The sequence below is a fragment of the Lissotriton helveticus genome, chromosome 11 (assembly GCF_964261635.1).
Source record: "Lissotriton helveticus chromosome 11, aLisHel1.1, whole genome shotgun sequence".
Classification (NCBI taxonomy): Eukaryota; Metazoa; Chordata; class Amphibia; order Caudata; family Salamandridae; genus Lissotriton; species Lissotriton helveticus.
This window is the reverse complement of record NC_136072.1, coordinates 452,058,369-452,076,410: the sequence shown is the minus strand read 5'-3', so window position 1 is coordinate 452,076,410 and position 18,042 is coordinate 452,058,369. Positions and strand designations below refer to the sequence as shown.

At 48.1% G+C, this 18,042-nt stretch overlaps 1 protein-coding gene across 1 annotated transcript in view; it reads right to left on the bottom strand.

Annotated features, from left to right (window-relative positions):
- Positions 1 to 14,183: 14,183 nt before the first annotated feature.
- FARSB (phenylalanyl-tRNA synthetase subunit beta) overlaps positions 14,184 to 18,042 on the bottom strand; it is a 308,213-nt gene continuing 304,354 nt past the window's right edge. Inside the window, exon 17 of the mRNA XM_078665975.1 lies at positions 14,184 to 14,448. Coding sequence (XP_078522101.1) covers positions 14,297 to 14,448 — 152 coding nt within the window. The 3' untranslated portion in view covers positions 14,184 to 14,296. The remainder of the gene's footprint in view (positions 14,449 to 18,042) is intronic.

The window sequence follows — 18,042 nt, the reverse complement described above, 5'->3', positions numbered from 1 at the left end:
GATGTTTAGGGCTATAAAAAATGCCCATGATCTCCGAACAATTGAAAATACATTTTTAAGATGCCTCTTGGTAGCGCCCCAAGCTACTGTTTCCTTTGGGGTCCATGAGGAGCTGGGGTGGGCTACATTTTTGACCTACTGTCCATCTGTTCCTTATTAAGATGGACTGCTTGGACTGATCCCGAATTGGAGCTTAACAGGGTCATCCTGAGGGACTGTATGAGTTTGGAAATGTCACACTCATCCCATAGTTGAAATATATATGAACTACGTGCAGAGAGCTGGGGGGCCACGAGTTGTAAGACCATCCAGAAAATGTAAGTAAAGTAGATATGTCCTGGGTAAAAAAAACATTTCTGCTCAGGCTGACACGGAAAGTGGGGAATTAGTTAAGCCTTCAGTTCGAGCACATGCTATTATTTCTACATACATGTATATTGAACCTTATCTTACTTTTGTCACTAACTTGCAACATCGCTTCTTGCTGACCTGCTTCAGGCTGAATCAATTGCTTTGGCTTTTAGCTGACCCTATAGTCTGGAACACTGTTGATAATATAAGTCCATGTTGCTTTGACATTTTTTCATCTCAGGATACTATTTTGTGATCTTTTTCATGACCCCCGTAGGCAATTTTTTCTTCCACTTCTGAAAGGGCAACTGTTCACACTGGCTAGACCAGCTTTTATTATTTTTTTTATTTTTTTTTTACAAATGTTACCCAATGAATATGTTTGTTTTAATGTAGCAAGATTAGTGCGTTCAGGTGCAGAAAAAGAAGGGGGTGAGCGATTTATTTTTATTTATTTTGTACTTGGGGTAACTTTATGAAGTGTACTAGTCATGCTATTGTTTTTTTGTATATTATGTTCTTATATGAATTGCATTTTAAACAAACCAGTGCTATAAGTATTGTTAATACGAATTTTATTTTTAGATTGTCTGTATGCTTTTTGGCTGTTAGGTGAGTGTAACTGTTCTGATATATTTTTCACACTTTTTATGTATTTTATTCATACTGCATGTACCTTTATGGTTTTTATTAATTAATTAAATATTACTATGATGATGATGACTATTTATGAACCAGTGTACTACACATTAGGTCTTAGTAGTAATGGCCCTTTACTGTAAGTTTGCTTATACAATTTTGATAGACAAGCAGGAATTATTAAAACGTTGACATGATCTAAAGGCCACACTGGATGGGTACCAGCACAGACAGAAAAGCATACCAGCATTGTAAGAAACTGGCTCTATATATACTGCACCAAAGTGAGGTACTGTGTGTATAGAGTCCAAGAGTTTCCAGAGGTTTGCAAAGGCTAAAGTTAGATAGAACCTTACCCTCTAAAGGGGTAGCTTGGTCGAGCAGTAAGGCAGTATCAGAGGACAGTGTAAAGCATTTGATGTACACACTCAGTCAGCAAATGAATTCACACACTCAAGAACTGAACTCTAGGCCAATTGTTTTGTATAAAAAAATATACTGTTGTTTTATTTCTAGAACCAAGCAAGCCTGGTACAGGTAAGCATAAGAATACTTTTCAGTAGTAAATTACTTGTATGAACACAGTTCAAAATTGCAGTGTAACTTGTACTGGTTTTGGTTACAGTTTTGAGTAAGCAGTTTGCAGCACATTGCAGGTGAATGGACTTTTTAAGTAAAATGCAGTTAATTGCTTTTCAGATTACTTTTGCTAACACAGGACTGGATCCTAGATTCAGCCCTGGGACATTTCCTGAAAACAGGCAAGTAAATGCGTTTTGGTTAAAGGTAAGATTTTTAAAGTATATTATTGCCTTTCAAAAGTTGACACTTTGAAACTTTTTCACATAGAATCACCACTGTTATCCTATGGGAGGAAATTCCCTTAGCAGGTAAGTTATGTTATCAATACTTTTTCTTACTCGGTGCTGGATCCTAGATTCAGTACTGGGACATTTCCTGAAAACTGTTGAAAAAATGCGTTTTTGTTATTTGACCTATTTTTAAGGAATATTTCTAGTTTTCAATAGTCGACACTTAGAAACTTTTTGGGAGAAAAAGTGTCAATGTTATCCTGCGAAGAAAAATTAGTTATCAGTTTCGAGGTAAGTAATCGATCTTTTGAGTTAGGGTTCTGCGGTTAGACTCAGGGGTCTCCCAGGGTCAGTGATGCACTGTTGTTGCACCCTCAGCGGCACTAAGGCGGCCGGGAACAGAGTGTTTGAGGCCCAATGTTATCCTATGGAGGATAGGGGGACTCCGGTTGGTGGCTGTTGGCAAGCAGGCCACAGGGTAGCGGGAGCAAAGCTCCTAGGGTTAAGCTCAGGGCAAGTTGGGGACCAAGTTAGCACCAAAGGGGGACCCTCAGCGATGCTAGGGCAGCCGGGTGCAGGGTGCTGTTTTGAGGCCCAATGTTATCCTACGGAGGATAGGGGGACTCCGGTTGGTGGCTGCTGGCAAGCAGGCCACAGGGTTGTGGAAGCAAAGCTCCTAGGGTTAAGCTCAGGGCAAGTTGGGGACCAACTTAGCACCAAAGGGGCACTCTCAGCGGTGCTAGGGCAGCAGGGTGCAGGGTGCTGTTTTGAGGTCGGCTGCCCTGTTGATTCCAATGGAGATTCTCCAGGACAAAAACACTGCAGGCTCGGGGACGAGGATCTTCCAGGAGTGACTGCCACTTCGAGGGGTAAGTTGGGATGTAGAGTTGGGATGTAGAAGGATGGTTAGGCACTGCTGGGTTGGGCACCCAGGGCCGTGGGGCGTCGGGTGCAGGGATGCCTTTGGACATCGGATTTTCTTTCTCGCTCTGGTCGTTGTAGGGGGGGGTCCTCTGGATTGAGGCTGCAGGCGTCTTGTGGAGGCTTGAGGCAGGTCAGGGGTCACGATCGCCGGGGGAACCTCCTCATGGTGTTTGTTCACTCAAACACGGGCCGGGCTCAGCGGGTGCAGAGTGTGCTGGATTCGCGGCTTCTGGCTGGCACCAGAAGCTGCAGTTTAAACACGTCTGGTGTTCACGGGAGAAACAGCTTGGAAAGTGAATGCAGGCAGGTCCTCCGGGGTTTTTGAGGTTGCTGGCCGCTGGACACGCCGGGGTTTTGCAGGAGCAGGTTCGAGGGGAGACAGGCCTTTAGGGCTGGGGACAAGTCAGTGGGCATCGTCCTCTTGCTAGCTCTGCACGGATTCTCGTCCTTCTTTTCTTGTGGTTGCTGGATCTAAGGAAGGAAGGTTAAGGGTGCCCCTAAATACTAATGTTAGGGGCGTTACAGGTAGGTAAAGGGCAGGGACCACTGGGTCCCTTCCCTGGGGTGGGTACACCCCCTATTCTGCCACTCTCCAGTGGGAGGGGGCAGGAGCCTGTCCCTGGTTGGCTGGGTCCCCCATCCTCAAGATGGTGGGGACTCAAGGTTGTGCTTCACCTCGCCTCCCCCACCTTAGGGGTGGAGTTGGCAGAGGGGGGCACACTTCTCTTCCTCACTTGTTTTTCTCGCTGGTTCTCCCGCCTAAAGTGGGGGGTAGAACCAGTGGGGACCAGTTGCTGAGTACAGCAAGTGGTCTGGAGAGGCTCACAAAGGTGGAATGCCTTTGAAGCTTTTCCTTCGTGAACCCTGCCCATCCTGGGGAAGGAGGCTTGGCACCTCGTCCCAGGATGTGCATTTTTTCAGGTCCCCGAGAGCAGCAAGCTCTCGACCCAGGGGTCCAGAAACATGTCTGGTGGTGGCAGCCTGGGCAACCACTCAGTCAGGTCACTAGGAGTTGGTCGAGTTTCAGGGGGCATCTCTAAGATGCCCTCTGTCGTGCATTTTACATTAAATCCCACACTGGCATCATCAGTGTGGGTTTAATGTGCTGAGATGTTTGATACCAAGTGCAGCCATTATGGTGCTGTGGAGTTCATAATGACAAACTCCCAGCACCATATACTCTTAATGGCTGCACTGCACTTACAGTAGGGGTACAGGGCTCATGCACCTGTACCCTCACCACTGGCATAGGGCACCCAGCTAGAGGGGTAACTGAGGTATATCAGGGCAGTGTTTTGTGGGCATGGCACACAGGGATGTGTGCCATGTTGACTCTTCACTTTGTTTTGCACCACGACATGCAGCCTGCCAAGGCAGTGTGTGAGTGTCAGGGTACAGGGCCTCCAAGGGTGGCACAATAAGTGTTGCAGCCCTTAGAGGTCTTCCCTGGTCACAGTGCCCTAGGTACCTGTGGTACCACTTACCAAGGGCTGACCTGTGGCCAGAGATGGCAATTGGGTTAGTTTTTGGGGGAAGAAAACAGGCCCTGGGAACCTGATTGTCAAGGACCCAGGGCACACCAAGGAAAAGTGCATCAGAAATCTGGCAAAAAGAGTGGGGTTACTGCAACAGAAACCCACTTTCTTACAAGCATAGACAGAACAGTTGATTAAGTAATTCAACCAATATAACTTGTGTTGTTAGTGTCATGTTCATTTCTTTAAATAGATTTTACAAAACTTTTCACATTCAAAATGTGTTTGCCTTTTAGGTTGCATGGTCATTTTTAGATCTCACCTAGAGTTGCAGTGCGCATGTGCTCGCTCTGCGAAGCATATTGTAGTAGGGTATGTTTTAGAAGTGGAGTGGAAGCCCATCCCATCTTTTTCATTGGTTGGCTCATCGTCCTTGGTAAATGCTGGCTTCCGAATTAAAATGAGGCTTCTGAGTCCCTCCTTGTTAGCGCCCTGTCTCCTTTTGGGACATCAGGACTGGATCTTTTACTTGTGGTGTTACACGGTCTCCATAAGTCTTCTTATTGTTATTTGCAGCTTAGTCCTCTTTCACTTTAGGGACCACGCTTGTTTATTTAATTGATTTACCGTTTGGGCCCCTTTCACTTTTTCGGTTGCGCTTGTTTATTTATTTAATTATTTGGAGCGCAGTCCGCTGACTTTAGCGGCCGCGCTTGGTTTATTTACTTGTTTTATTAGTAATGGTGGCCACGCATGATATTTTACAAATGTGCGGCTTGTCCAACTTGCAACTTTTCAGAAACATTACACGGCACGCTTTAACTATAGCAAGCGCGAGCTTTCAATTCTTTTTTGGGGGCAGCGTGGCTATAGCGGTAGCGTGCCTATCTTGCCTTTTAAAGGCACAGGCATACGGTGTGCGTGCAATGAGTGCAAAGCTTGTTCCCGGTCCAGGGAAGGCATGGCTTGGCAGTTCGGGTTGGACTGTTCCCATGAGGCATAGGGTCAGACTGATTTGCATATGGCCATGTCTGAACTGGGGTGGCAGAGTGGGCTAAAGAACAGTGATGGATTAAACCCAGATCTGTTGACTGGGTGTGAGTGTCTGATTGGTTTAGATGCTCCGTCCATCACCACCCCCTTTTGTACCGATATTTGGGATGGGGCACCAGTTGCCATCTACTTTCTGAGAATAACAAAGTAATTTAAGCAATTGTCAGGATGGGAATGGCATGGAGCCAGTCGTCATCAAGCCATGCTTAACAATGCCATCCCTACTAGTAGGTCAATAAAAAGTCAGAGCAGAGACTCTGCTACAATCACCCACCATCCAATCATCAAGCACTGAATTAGCACAGAATCTGTAGTTTAGTCAGGCTTAATGCCAGACATAAAGTCACACATGATTGGCCTTTATCATCCCTATAATAGCTTCATTGTTGGGTTATGTAGTTTTGTTTTAGTTTGCATAATGTGAATGTCAAGTTGCAAGCTCACCCCTGATTTTTGTCTTCCTCTGCTGTACCCTTTTTTTTGCATTTCATTTTTCCCCTTCTAATCTGTTGTAAAGTGCCTGTGCTCTCTCTTTTAAACCTGGTAAAATTAGCCTACACCCGATTAGTACATTTAGTTTAGTTGTAAGTCCCTAGGATATGTTACTACATATATGTAAGGCATGTAAACTAAATGCTACTAGTGTGCTGCAGCACTCATTGGCCTCCGACTAAAGTAGCCATTTAAAATGTGTCTCAGGCCTGTCCACTACAGTCTATAGTTCAGTTTTAAACTGCCATTTCAAAGTGCCAGGCCAGGCCTGAATTGCCAGGCCAGATTCTACCTGGACTAGGAAACAAGCATCCACAACCGGTTTCGGGGTTTCACCTTGAATTTCCCAGGCATCAAGTTTGTACAGAAACTTGCTGAGCAGCACCCCTTGCGCACGACCTCAGGTGGCTCCATTCGGCTCCAAGTGACGTTGTTAGCCTCTGGTATGATGTTGCGGTGCCTATATAGGCACCACCCAGGTGCGCAAACATCAGTTCTTTTCTTTCCGTGGCAGTTAAGCCGGGAAGAGCTACACCTCTGCTGTTTTTTGGCAGACTTGTTCTTAACTTTTTTGAATTTTGTTTTTTGTTTGACTTCGTGTGCGAGGGATGTCTTCAAGAAGGACAGGTTTCAAGCCATGCTGGACTTCTTCCTGCATGATGTCGGTCACCGATCCCCATCGCATATGTCTTTGGTGTCTCGAGGGCAACCATGATACGAAGTCGTGTTTGGACTGTCGGGTCAAGTCCTTGAGTGAGCGGGCGATGAAACTACTCTCAGCCCAGGCAGTCGACACCGTCCAGCGCAGGTTACGGGACCACTCCTGGAGCCCTAAGTCCTCTTCCTCCCACTCGAGGCTCCTCAGGACACTCAGGGAAGAGGCATAAGAAGAAGTCCAAGCAGAATTAATCTTCACCTCAACTGGAGAGGTAAGGAGCACTCTCTCTAGGCACGGTTCCCCGGAGCCAGAGTCGACTTCGCGCCTCCCCCCCTCCCTTTCCGGGAGCCGTAGAGACTCTCGCTCAATTAAGAGTTTTACGAGGCCATGCATTGCGTATTTGAGCAAAACGACCCTGTTGGTGAGCCCTCTGGCTCAGTGGGGTTGGAAGGGACCCAATTGGGTTCAATGCTGTCGGCTCTGGCCATGGCACCAGTGGGGCCTCAGGGATCCAATCCTGGATCTGGTTTGATGCCGGTCGAGCCATCACGACTTTCCCAGGCGTCGGATCCGAAGTCAGTGCCTAAGACGTTGCCGATGCCCATCGGTGGCGCAAGCCTCATCCCCATACCCTTCACGGAGCCGGAAAGACGTTGATCGATGCCGATTCCGACGTCAATACAACCCAGCGGTTCTATGTTGTCACCGGAGGGGTTTGGGGACCCTCTTGAAACTCAGGAAGCCTCTGAGGAGAATTTGGATTGGTATGGGGAACTTGGGTAGGCCAGTGGACTGGATACTTCCCCAGATTCTGGCATGCTCTCTCCGCCAACAGTGGCTACGGAGGAGGGGCATCCTATGCCATGGTGGTTAAGAGGGCAGCCGAGGTCCTTGGACTGGAGCTGCCCTTGGTGCAGGCCAGGACTAATCTCCTGACTAAGGTGCTTCTACCTGGTGCTTCCACCTCAGAACCCCTTTTGTCCTTTAATGAGGCACTTATGGACGTCCGTCTAGGAACATGGTCCAAACCTATCACAGGGGCTACTGTGAATAGACAGATTGCATGGTGCCATCGCCCAGCTGTGGTTGACCCTAAGTTCCTCAGCCAACACCCCACCATAGAGAGCTTGGTGGTGCAGGGCTTTACGCCCCAAGGCGCATTACCTTCCACTCTTCTGGATAGGGAATCCAAGAGGCTGGATTCATTTGGGAAGAAGTTGTTTTCTTCCTCCAGCCTGGCATTGTGGTCAGTGCATGCTTATTGATCCATTAACCCCATTCCTTTGGGAGACGGTTGCGCAATTGCGTTGCGGTTCGGCGAGGGGTTATTCGTTTCCAAGCTGCCACAAGTCCTGGAGGAGGCCCTGGCTGTGCTCTCCCAAGCTGTCAAAGATGGGAAAGATGCAGCAAAACTTACCATACGGTGTGGGCTAGATATGACCGGTTTGCTGGGTAGATCAATTTCAACGACGGTGGTCTTGTAGCGCCATGCCTGGCTTTGAACAACTGGCTTCTCAGGCAATGTCCAAGACAATTTGATGGACATGCCCTTTCATGGAACCCGCCTTTTTGGGGAAAAGGCAGACTCGGCCCTGGTCAGATTCAAGGACTCTCGAGATATGGCCAGATCCTTAAGCCTCTCCTCCACCCCCTGTGGCCAGTCTTCCTTTCACCCCTTTTGTGGCAACAAAAGGGATTTACAGCCCCATCAGCCCTATGCCAGCCGCTGTCCTGCACAGACTGCCCAAGCAGTAGGAGGACGTGGTTCACTCCCATCCCAGAATGGAGACCAGAAGTCGTTGACCACACTGTCATAGCCAATTTGGCTTCCGTACTTGTCATAGCACTGAAACTGCCTTAATCAAGACTACGGAAGAGATTCATGCTGCTTTAGATGGCGGGGGATCAGCAGCCCTGATCCTCCTTGATTTTTCCAGGGCATTTGATACCGTGGACCATACTTTACTTTACTGACAGAACAGCTGAAAGCTATTGGCTTGGGAGGCAAGGCCCTGTTGATCCTAACATCTTTTTTATCAGATAGGTCTCAGATAGTGCAACTAGGCGATTTTAAATCCCCACCTTTTACATTGCTGTGTGGGGTGCCTCAGGGCTCTTCTCCCCACACTTTTTAATATTAATGTGTCGGAACCTGCACCCCTGATTAGAAGTTTCAACATGATTCCGACCTCGTACGCAGATGATACTCAACTGGTTATTTCAAACATTGATAAGGAGGTCGATCCTGCCAACAATTTGCACGAATGCATGATTTCCTTGAGTCCCTGGATGAGCAAACACTGTTTGAAGCTCAACTCGAGTAAAACCGAGGTCGTGCTTTTTGGGAAACTGGTCCCTCTCTGGTCCCCAGTATCGTGGCCATGCGTCCTAAGTCCCCCTCCTACGCCAGTAGTGAAAGCTAAAAACTTGGGGGTCATAATCGATGAGAAGCTGAATTTTAAATCCCAAGTCTCTAAGGTGGTGTCCTCTGCATTCCTCACCATTCGAACAATGCGCACAATCCTTCCATTGTTCCGGAAAGCGCAAGAAAAATGGTTTTAACCTCTATTGTGTTGATCAAACTAGATTATTGTAATGCCTTATATTAATTTACAGTCTAGTCAACTTAGAAGACTGCAGTCAGCACAGAATGCTGCTGCCAGAGTGGTACTTAATATCCCCAAATACCAATCCATTAGGGCTGGAATACAAAAGCTGTACTGGCTGCCAGTAGCTCATCGCGTAAAATGTAAAGCCTTGTGTTTAGCACATAAGGCTTTACAGAGAGTTAGCCCACGTTTTCTTTGGCAGATTTTTAATTGGTATTCCCCCTCTAGGCAACTGCATCCGGCTACTGCCTTCTTAATGCCTACCTACAGAATCAAGACAACCAACTGGGGTGGCAGGAGTTTCAGTCATAGCACCATTAGTCTCTGGAATTCGGAATTCTCTCCCACTTACTCTTTGAAAGATGCCTTCTTTGATGGAGTTTAGGAAAAACCTTAAAACGTGGATATTTAAGAACTAAGCTTTTTGTGCAGTATGCGGTCCACAAGCGCCTAGACACCTAAGGGTAGTAGTGCGCTATAGAAATTATGATAACATTAACTGCCCCCATCACCTGCAGCCTCCAAGCACTCCTAGGCTGATTCTGCAGGACCACACTACTCCTGTTGGTGGGCGAATTTGTCGTCATCTCCCCCACTGGAGATCCATAACATTGGACAAGTGGGTCTTGCAGATAGTCCAGGAGGGCTATTCTCTACCTTTTCTTTCTTTTCCTCCTCCAATTCTGCCAATTGTTGCAGTAGCACATGGCGGTGGTGTTGTCTGTGAACACCTGCACTATCTTCCCCGTTGACCCAATCACAGTTCGTCAACCACCACTGCAGATATCTCGGAGTTTCTTCCGTAATCTGGACCACGTCAATGAGATTTCCCCAATGCTGCGACCACTGGAACTTCAGGCCCCACAGCAGAGTATGCATTCTCCACCTTGCATGCTTTATCAACAGGATGCATGAGGCCCAAAATGTCCAGACGACAACATAGAACCTCTGGGTTCAATCGGCATAGAGCAATGCCGTTCCAACTCCGTGTCGTCAGGGATAAGGATGGGGCTGGCACCACCGGTGGGCGCCGGTGGAACCGACTTCGGGATGGTTGCAATGGCACGACTGGCGTCATCCCTTATTAGAACCCTGAGGCCCTACCAGTGCCTGAGCCTACGGCGTTGAATCCAATGGGGCCCTTTCCAACCTAATGGGATCAGAGAGCTCACCGGATGGGTCGATCCGCTCAAATACGTGGCCTCCTGAAACTCTTTTTTTTAGCGGGGTCGCTCCGGCTCCCAGAAAGGGAAGGAGGTGCAAAGTTGACAGACCTCCTGTTCTTCGATCAGGACGGGGACCTCTGCGCCGCAAGGAGCTTCATAGCCTGCTCTCGCAAGGCCTTCAGACCCAAAGCCCGACAGTCCGAGCACGGCTTCAAGTTGTGGTTGAGCTTGAGATACCAGAGATAGACGAGGTGGGGGTGGGTAACCGACATCATACGGTGTCAGGCACCACACAGGAAAAACCTGTCTTTCTCAAAGACATCCTCGTACATGATGGAAAAAAAATCAAAAGTCGAAAAAAGGCCTGTCAAAAAGAGAGAGGGGTAGCTCTTCCCAGATCGGCGCTTAACTGGCTCGGAAAGAAAAGAACTGATGTCCAAATGCCTGGGTCATGCCTATGTAGGTGACAGCGATGTCATAAAGGACGCTAACGACATCACGCAGAGACCAATGGAGAACCTGACGCACGAACATGTGGTATTGCTCGAGCAACAGTTTCCGGATCCAGCCTAATGCCTTGGAAATTCAAAGGTAAGGAATCTGCAGCTAGAAATATCTATCAGATCCTCACAATATCGATGTGCTGAAACACTTCTGTTTAAATCTTCCAGATGCAGCTGGTGCTTGGGGATAATATAAAGGTGAGTAATCTGCAGCAGAAGAATCCATCAGAATTTCAGCCACAACTGCTGCAGATCTAACTTGATTCTGGCCTGTTGTGCAATACTTGATTTGGCTGAATCTAGGAAACATTTAAGGAGGCCAATGGACCCCTTCCTGCCACTCCTGCTTTCTCTAGCTAATGCCCACACAGGAACACACAAGGCTTCTTCTCTTAGGCAGTCCCTCCTCTAGTAGGGTCAAGCTCACTCCTTACCTCTCCCAGCAAGCAGACAGGCTTCTAGACTATAGGAAGACACTCAGCGCCTCCAGCAGAAAGGACAGACTTCGGGTGTTAGACAGTCCCCCGGAGGTTAGGGGACATCATTCAGATACCAGCCCTGGTCACACAGCAATATTTAGAGTACTGAGTGGAGCATTCCCTTCCTTGGTCATGAAGACCTTGAAACTGAAACACAGTGGGGTGGTTTGAATTCTAATTTTATATACATTTTCCAGACAGGATGTAAATCCACTGTCTAAGATTTCAGAACCTGTTTGGGGTATTTATCTTTCAAATGTTATTTTCAAGTTGCTCATCAAACACAGTGATGGCAGCCAAATGGTGCACAATCACACTTCCTTCTGCCCATCACTTTCCTGAAGCATTAATCAGGGAGACAAAAGGTCGGATCTTGTTGATAAATGTCCTCACCTTGGGGTAGCAGGAATTGCAGTCCTGCGCCTCATCCCTGCCATCAACCAAATGGCAGTTCTCAGGAAGGACTGCTCGAAGCAGTTGTTTGCCACCAAGGACTTCTTCTAATTTCTCGAGAGCCATGTAGCCATATTTTTGTTCTGCACTTGAGTGGTCTCCACCTCTTAGCCACGGAGAAATACAGGCAAAGCACTTCAACCGTCTGGTGCAATCTGTCCTTCTCTGCAATCTTCCGCAATGCTAAAACAGGACCATCCAAAATGGATCCTATTGGCTCCAGTACTTAGAATGACACACACACAGCAACATAAATATGCCATACATATGCAAAATGTACACGCACATTTGTCAAACACACAGAATCTCATCCCAAGATTCTAGGTTTCACAGAACATTACACAAGAGGGATTAGATTGCTCGTCAAAACACAGAGAAAAAATGTGTGTTCACACTAGAAGCGCAAAACAAAGTCTACACTAAGGCACACTTAGTGCATACTTCCTGATCACAAGACAGGTCCTCAACCTCACATTGTCAATGATAGGCCTAGTCCTCTCCGCACGTTAGGTTAGGGTGATGCCAGGGTCAAAATAGAAGTCTGGATACCAGTTTCACATGCAGCCAGGCACTCAGGAGAGTGATACACACCTAGGGTATGGTGAAACTGAATATAGACAATGTGAGATTATGCTCACTTCACACAGCCAACTCTAGTTAATTCTTTGTTTGTATTAATGCTCTCACTTTAAAACAACTGGGTTCAGCTATGAACATTGCGGATTGGGATAAATGCTAGAGTTGCTATCTCGTGGATTGGTAACCTATATTTGCCATGCAGCAAGTAGAAATTCAGAGCATACCAGGATAATTTTATTTTTAAAAATGTGCATTTGGCATCAAAAAAGTCATGTTTATTAAGCAACTAATCAATGCACATTGCATATAGTTTGCTTATGTGCAAAGAAACCAAATTGTTTTCTTCTAAAAAGGTACCATATTGTTGTATGTTGTCAGACAATGAGAACTTGTTAATTTGTATAATTCACAAACTATTTGAGTCTTATAATGAAAAGTGGAATTTTTAGTGAACTTGTTAGCAAGTTCTTGTTTAATGTTTGCACCTGTATTGGCATTCTGGACACATTTCTGGAAGCAGCAGGAGAATTTGTTGTGGCATACCAGCAGAAAATGTACGTGGATTGCAGGGCGTATTTACATTTTAATTCTTTGATACTGTGCAGGTTATGGTGGGATCAAATCCTGGCAATGTTGGTGCTCAATTCGCAGAACTTTTTGGGTGTGGCTTGAAAGCACAGTTGTCTCCAGACATTATGTCATTAACCATATGTTCGTAGCCAGGAGTACATATTTTGATTGGGTAGAAGTTGTGTGCTTCCACAAAAAGGAAATACTTGATGAGCAGATCCCCGTCTGGTTGATGGTTCTTTTTTTAATAGTGCTAGAAATGTGAAGTTTCCTTTGTTTCACAAGCCAGCACTATATAAAAAAATGTAAATAAAAGATATTGACTTGTAAAGCGTATGCAAAAAAAAGTTAATTAGTAGTATAAAAGCAAATCAAAACTGTATGAATGTTGGCATTCTAAAGGACTCCTTTTGCTACAATGGTACACTACGCATTCAAATGAGAATCCATATTTGGTTACTCACTCACCAGATCGACTCTTCCCTAACAAGATTCAGGTTTAATTTCAAGACAGAAAGGGGGATATATTTACAAGAAAATGCAGAAGATCGGTGTTACGCCAAATTTGGCAACGCCGTGCTCCAACATTTTCAAAACGACGCAGGGATGTGTGGTATTTACAATAATATGGCACCCCCCTGTGTTTCCGCTGGTGCTAATAAAAATGGTGCCTTTAGCACCAGTGCAGAAACCCTTTCGCCATGTTGCAAGTGTGTCTGCCCCACAGGGGCAATTGTTCATGTGCTGAATAATTTCTCCTTTGTATCGCCATTCTAAGCCCAGGTATTACCAGGCCATAGTTTTTGGAGCTGCCCCAGCCTTGTAAATCTGGGGCAGCCTCAAAAAGCAATGGGTGTTGGAGTGGAACACCCACAGAAACACCCATTGCCCGCCCCTTTGCCGCAGAAGATTGCGGCGGAAAGGGGCATATTTACAAGATGGCGTTAAGTGGCTTAGCGCCACCTTGTAAATATGGGGAATGGCACAACGCCATCGGCGTGTCAAAACAATAGACGTTCCGGTGACGTTAGGGGCTTGTAAATATGCTCCTAAATATTCTTCCTGAACCAATACAAGAAAAACTATGGGAAAGACCTATTAACCAATTGCTACCATCAATCAAAATGTGTTTACTTAAGTTTTAAAATAAACCATGGAACAAGATGGTTCTGTAACACACTCTCAGAGCTGGTTCTCTACCAATAAACATGTCCTCACAGTAATTTTCGAAATTTTCAACAGGGAAGGCTGAGATGTAAACCTATTACAAAGTTGTTGTCGGTTTAAAGGCCAATATCTTGCACAGATGACTTGTTTATGAGTTAGTCTAGTGGCTTCATGTTAAAATTATTATTCCCAGGCCGGGTGTCTATTATATTAATTAATGCATCCAAATAGACGAAATAATGACAAGGAAAAGCAGACAGGCAATGTATTTTATTAAATGTTAGCGCAGGCGGCGAGTCCTTCAGATCAGAGCTCAACTGAATGAGGAAAGGAGCGGAGATTCGGCTGCAGGGCCATCTGCTCGTTTTAAAGGAAGGGCTCGATGTTAATTTCCAGGGCAGAGCATGGCATGGTAAGCTCGAACTTTGTAATAACATCAGGGTGGAGCACTCCCAGCTTCCCGATGCTTCTGCTGCCAGCAAAGACCTCAGCGCATCGTCCAGGAAAGAAGGCTGGATCTGCAAAGATTAAGAAAAAACAGAAAAATCAACATTTCACCCAAGATTAACTCGTATTTTTGTTACTATATTGGATCAATGTACCACCATCATTTTCTGCCCACATTAATTTTCTCTTATGAGAAGTTTTCCATCTGCATTAAGGCATTGAAATGTTATATCAACATAACTCTGCCTCCATAGTTCTTTTCCAGGTAGCCAGATGGCAATGTAACATCAAAGGTGCAAGGAATTCACTCTAAAATAAATAAATACATATGACAGTATGTGCTCAGCCGGGGTGCAAAGACCTGGCTAACCCACACACATTGGCCATTCCTTTTTAGTAAACGTTAAGCTGTCTATTTATACACTGAGGGCCAGATTTATCATTGTATTGTGTTGCCCATCACACATGTCTTTGCAAGGGTAACGCAACGCAGATTTCCCACGCAATGCCGCAGTGCGTGGCCCTGCGTGGCTTGGTAAATCTGGAGTAATGCAAGGCAGCACAAGTCATGGTTTTATTTTACTCTGCCTTGGGAAGGTGGTTCCATGGGTGGAGCGTGGGTGTTTCCACGCTTCTACTCATGGATTTTGGCGCATTCCCAGATTTGCCAAGACTGGTAAACCCGCCAATGCACCTAAATGCTACACCTTCCCTGGGGAAGTGCGGCAAGGAGAAATCGCTTTATTTCTCCTTGTTGTTTTTCCTCTATGTAAGTGTCCTGCATTCCTGCCCTTTTCCTTTCACGCAACGCATACAGTTGTCTTGCTACACTGCATGAAATATTGATAAATCTTGTCCTAAATGTTGGGATAGAAATGGTAAAGATTAACACATGGATAGGACTTGTAAACCAGAGGGCAACAGTACCCACAAGTTTAATGTTGGCTGAATTGGATCACGTTCCTAAGAGGGGCGGACAACATAACGGCGGTTAACTCACCACGCTCCACCAAAAAAGGCGAGATGTGGCTCCCCCTAGACAACTACGTGGCCACGCACAAACCACCTTAGACAGACACTACTAGCCTCCCCACAGCCCATACATTGGTGTGTGACATATGAACGACCACGCCACACTTTCCTGCCCGCTCTTCCATTTTTCTCTTTCCCCTATCCTTTTTCTTCTCTCCTTTACTTTCCTCGCGCGAGGGCGGTACGCGGAACGACCGTGGGCCAATGTTAGCCAGTACCACGCCAGACAACGAATGTAACATACACCTAACTATGTAAACCTTATGCCCACTGTAACCTTATGGCGCATAAGACACCAGTACTGCCTTCGCTTCACATGTTCTGTTAAAATCTCCTTAATGGGGGGGGCGTGGCTAGCAGCCGAGCATGGCGGCAGCTTAATAGAGGAGCTCCGCGAGTGAGGCGATATCCCCCATATATCCGCCACATTGATCCGTCCAATTTTTCACTCCGGTGGGGCTGACCAGGTCTGGGACCGGGCGGAATCCCGCAGAGGCGTCTAGAGAGCAAACGAGCACCCGAGACAGAAGCGAGACAGAAGAAGGATACTCCGGTGCGGTGAGGCCTGTGCGAGACAGAAAGCAGCGGCCTGCCCTAAGACCGAAGCCCGGGCGGAAGTGAGGTGGCGGCGGGACTCGGGCGCAGGAAGTGATCGGCGACCGGGACCTTGGAGCGCCATTGCAGAAGGAGGCAGCGGCGGTGCACTAGCTATCGGCGACAGGCACGAAGGGAGCATCGGCGCCACGCCAGGAGCCTGGGGAAGCCCCGTTCTACGGCCGAGACGCCCGGGAAGCCAGTGCACCCAGAGACGGAGGAAAGCGAGCCGGGCGACCGGCAGACAAAGCGCAGATAAAAGTAAGGGGCAGCACTGGGACCCCCCCCCCCGTGGGACACGAGGAGGAAGGAGGCAGAGAAGCGGCGAGTCCAGAAGGGGCCCCCCTAGCGAGAATCGAGATCCGGGGTCGGCCGGGGGCTGCGATAGTCTGCTCGAATCGCACATGGCCATCCCCAACCACAGGCATACGCCCAGTCGGAACCCCCAGTAGCGGCCAGCCCAATCGACGGCCGAAAGTGCGAGGAAGTGCGTGGGGGCTGCCACGAGGGACGGGGGCAGTTGGGATTGCACAGTGGCCACTCCAATAGCCTGTGCGCTGGGACAGAGCAGGAACTTGCTGAGGAGACACCACACACCCCGCAGACAGGACTGAAAGTCAGTGCAGCCTAAGGTGGCGGAAGGGTCGCAGCGACACCCAGAAGCGGGAGAAACGCCGGAATCCTGACGCCCCCCCCCCCCCGTGAAGTGATCCTGGCCTAAGGTGGCCGCGAGACAACTACGGCCGAATAGACTCCCGGAGGCTGAGGGGGGATACATCGCCCGCACCTGGCGCACGGAGCCTGAAGACACGGCGACCCCACGCACCAGGAGTGGGGCGGACTCGGGAAGGATCATGACAGGGAGAGGCCCCAAAAACAACCCTGTGCAGGCGAGACTGGACAAATTCGCCTACGATAAAAACACATCACCGCAAGGGGACTCCCGTACTTCGACGGGCGGGTCCCGGGAGGGGGAAGGCACGAAGAAGCCGACGCTGGAAGATGTGATGCGTGCCCTGGCGCAGGTCCAAACCACAGTGGGCTCTACTGCAACGGAAGTCACCCTGATTAGGGCCGACCTCCACAAGATGACAGAGAGTAAAACAAGTGGAGGTGGTAACGAAATCCCTGGTGGAAGACGTCTCTGAATTACAAATTGCAATGGAGAAAATGGCGGCTGAAAACAAATTCCTCAGAGCCAAGATGGACGATCAGGAAGGGCGCTCGAGGAGGAACAACGTCCGCATTCTGGGAGTGCCGGAATCGGAGGGGAAGGGGGCGACGGACATTTATGTCGAGGATTTGATCAAGACACACCTGCAGCCGAAGGGCCTCTCACACTTCTTTTCGGCGGAGAGGGCCCACAGAGTGCCGGGTGGAACGCCCAAGCCGGGGGCGGCCCCTAGGCCTATCCTGGCGAGACTCTTCAACTTCCGAGACCGGGACGCCATCTTGCAGGCGGCGAGGGTTTCCCCACCCGTCCGTATTCAGAACTCGACTATCGCCTTCTTCCCGGACTACACTGTGGAGGTGGCTCGCAGAAGGAAGACTTTCCTAGAGGTCAAGAAGGCGTTGAGGGCGAAGGAATTGCCCTACTCTATGATCTTCCCGGCGCGTCTCCGAGTGGAAGCGGAGGGCAAGGCCTGGTTCTTTGAGACGCCGGAGGCAGCACAAGACTGGTTGGAGGGCTGGAGAACCACGAACCAATCTCATCGCACGAAGAGACAGGACCGGACACACAGAAACGATAGGCCCCCTGAATCGCAGACATTCGGAAGGGACCGAGGGAATACTTCACCGACGCTGGAGAGTCAGGGCGCTGAAGGAGGGGTGGAATGCGGACTCTACGAGAGACGCTGTTTAACTGTCCGTTAAGATGATAACTGGCGGGAGGACAAGCCTGGGCACTGGGCCTGGGGGACTCACAGGAGGGCAGGGATGTCGCCTGCTCCGGAAGATTCTCCACCCCAGCGCGCAAGTACACTGTTCAAGGGATGGGTTAAGCACTCTGCTAAGTTGGGGAGGCGGGCGGTTGCAAG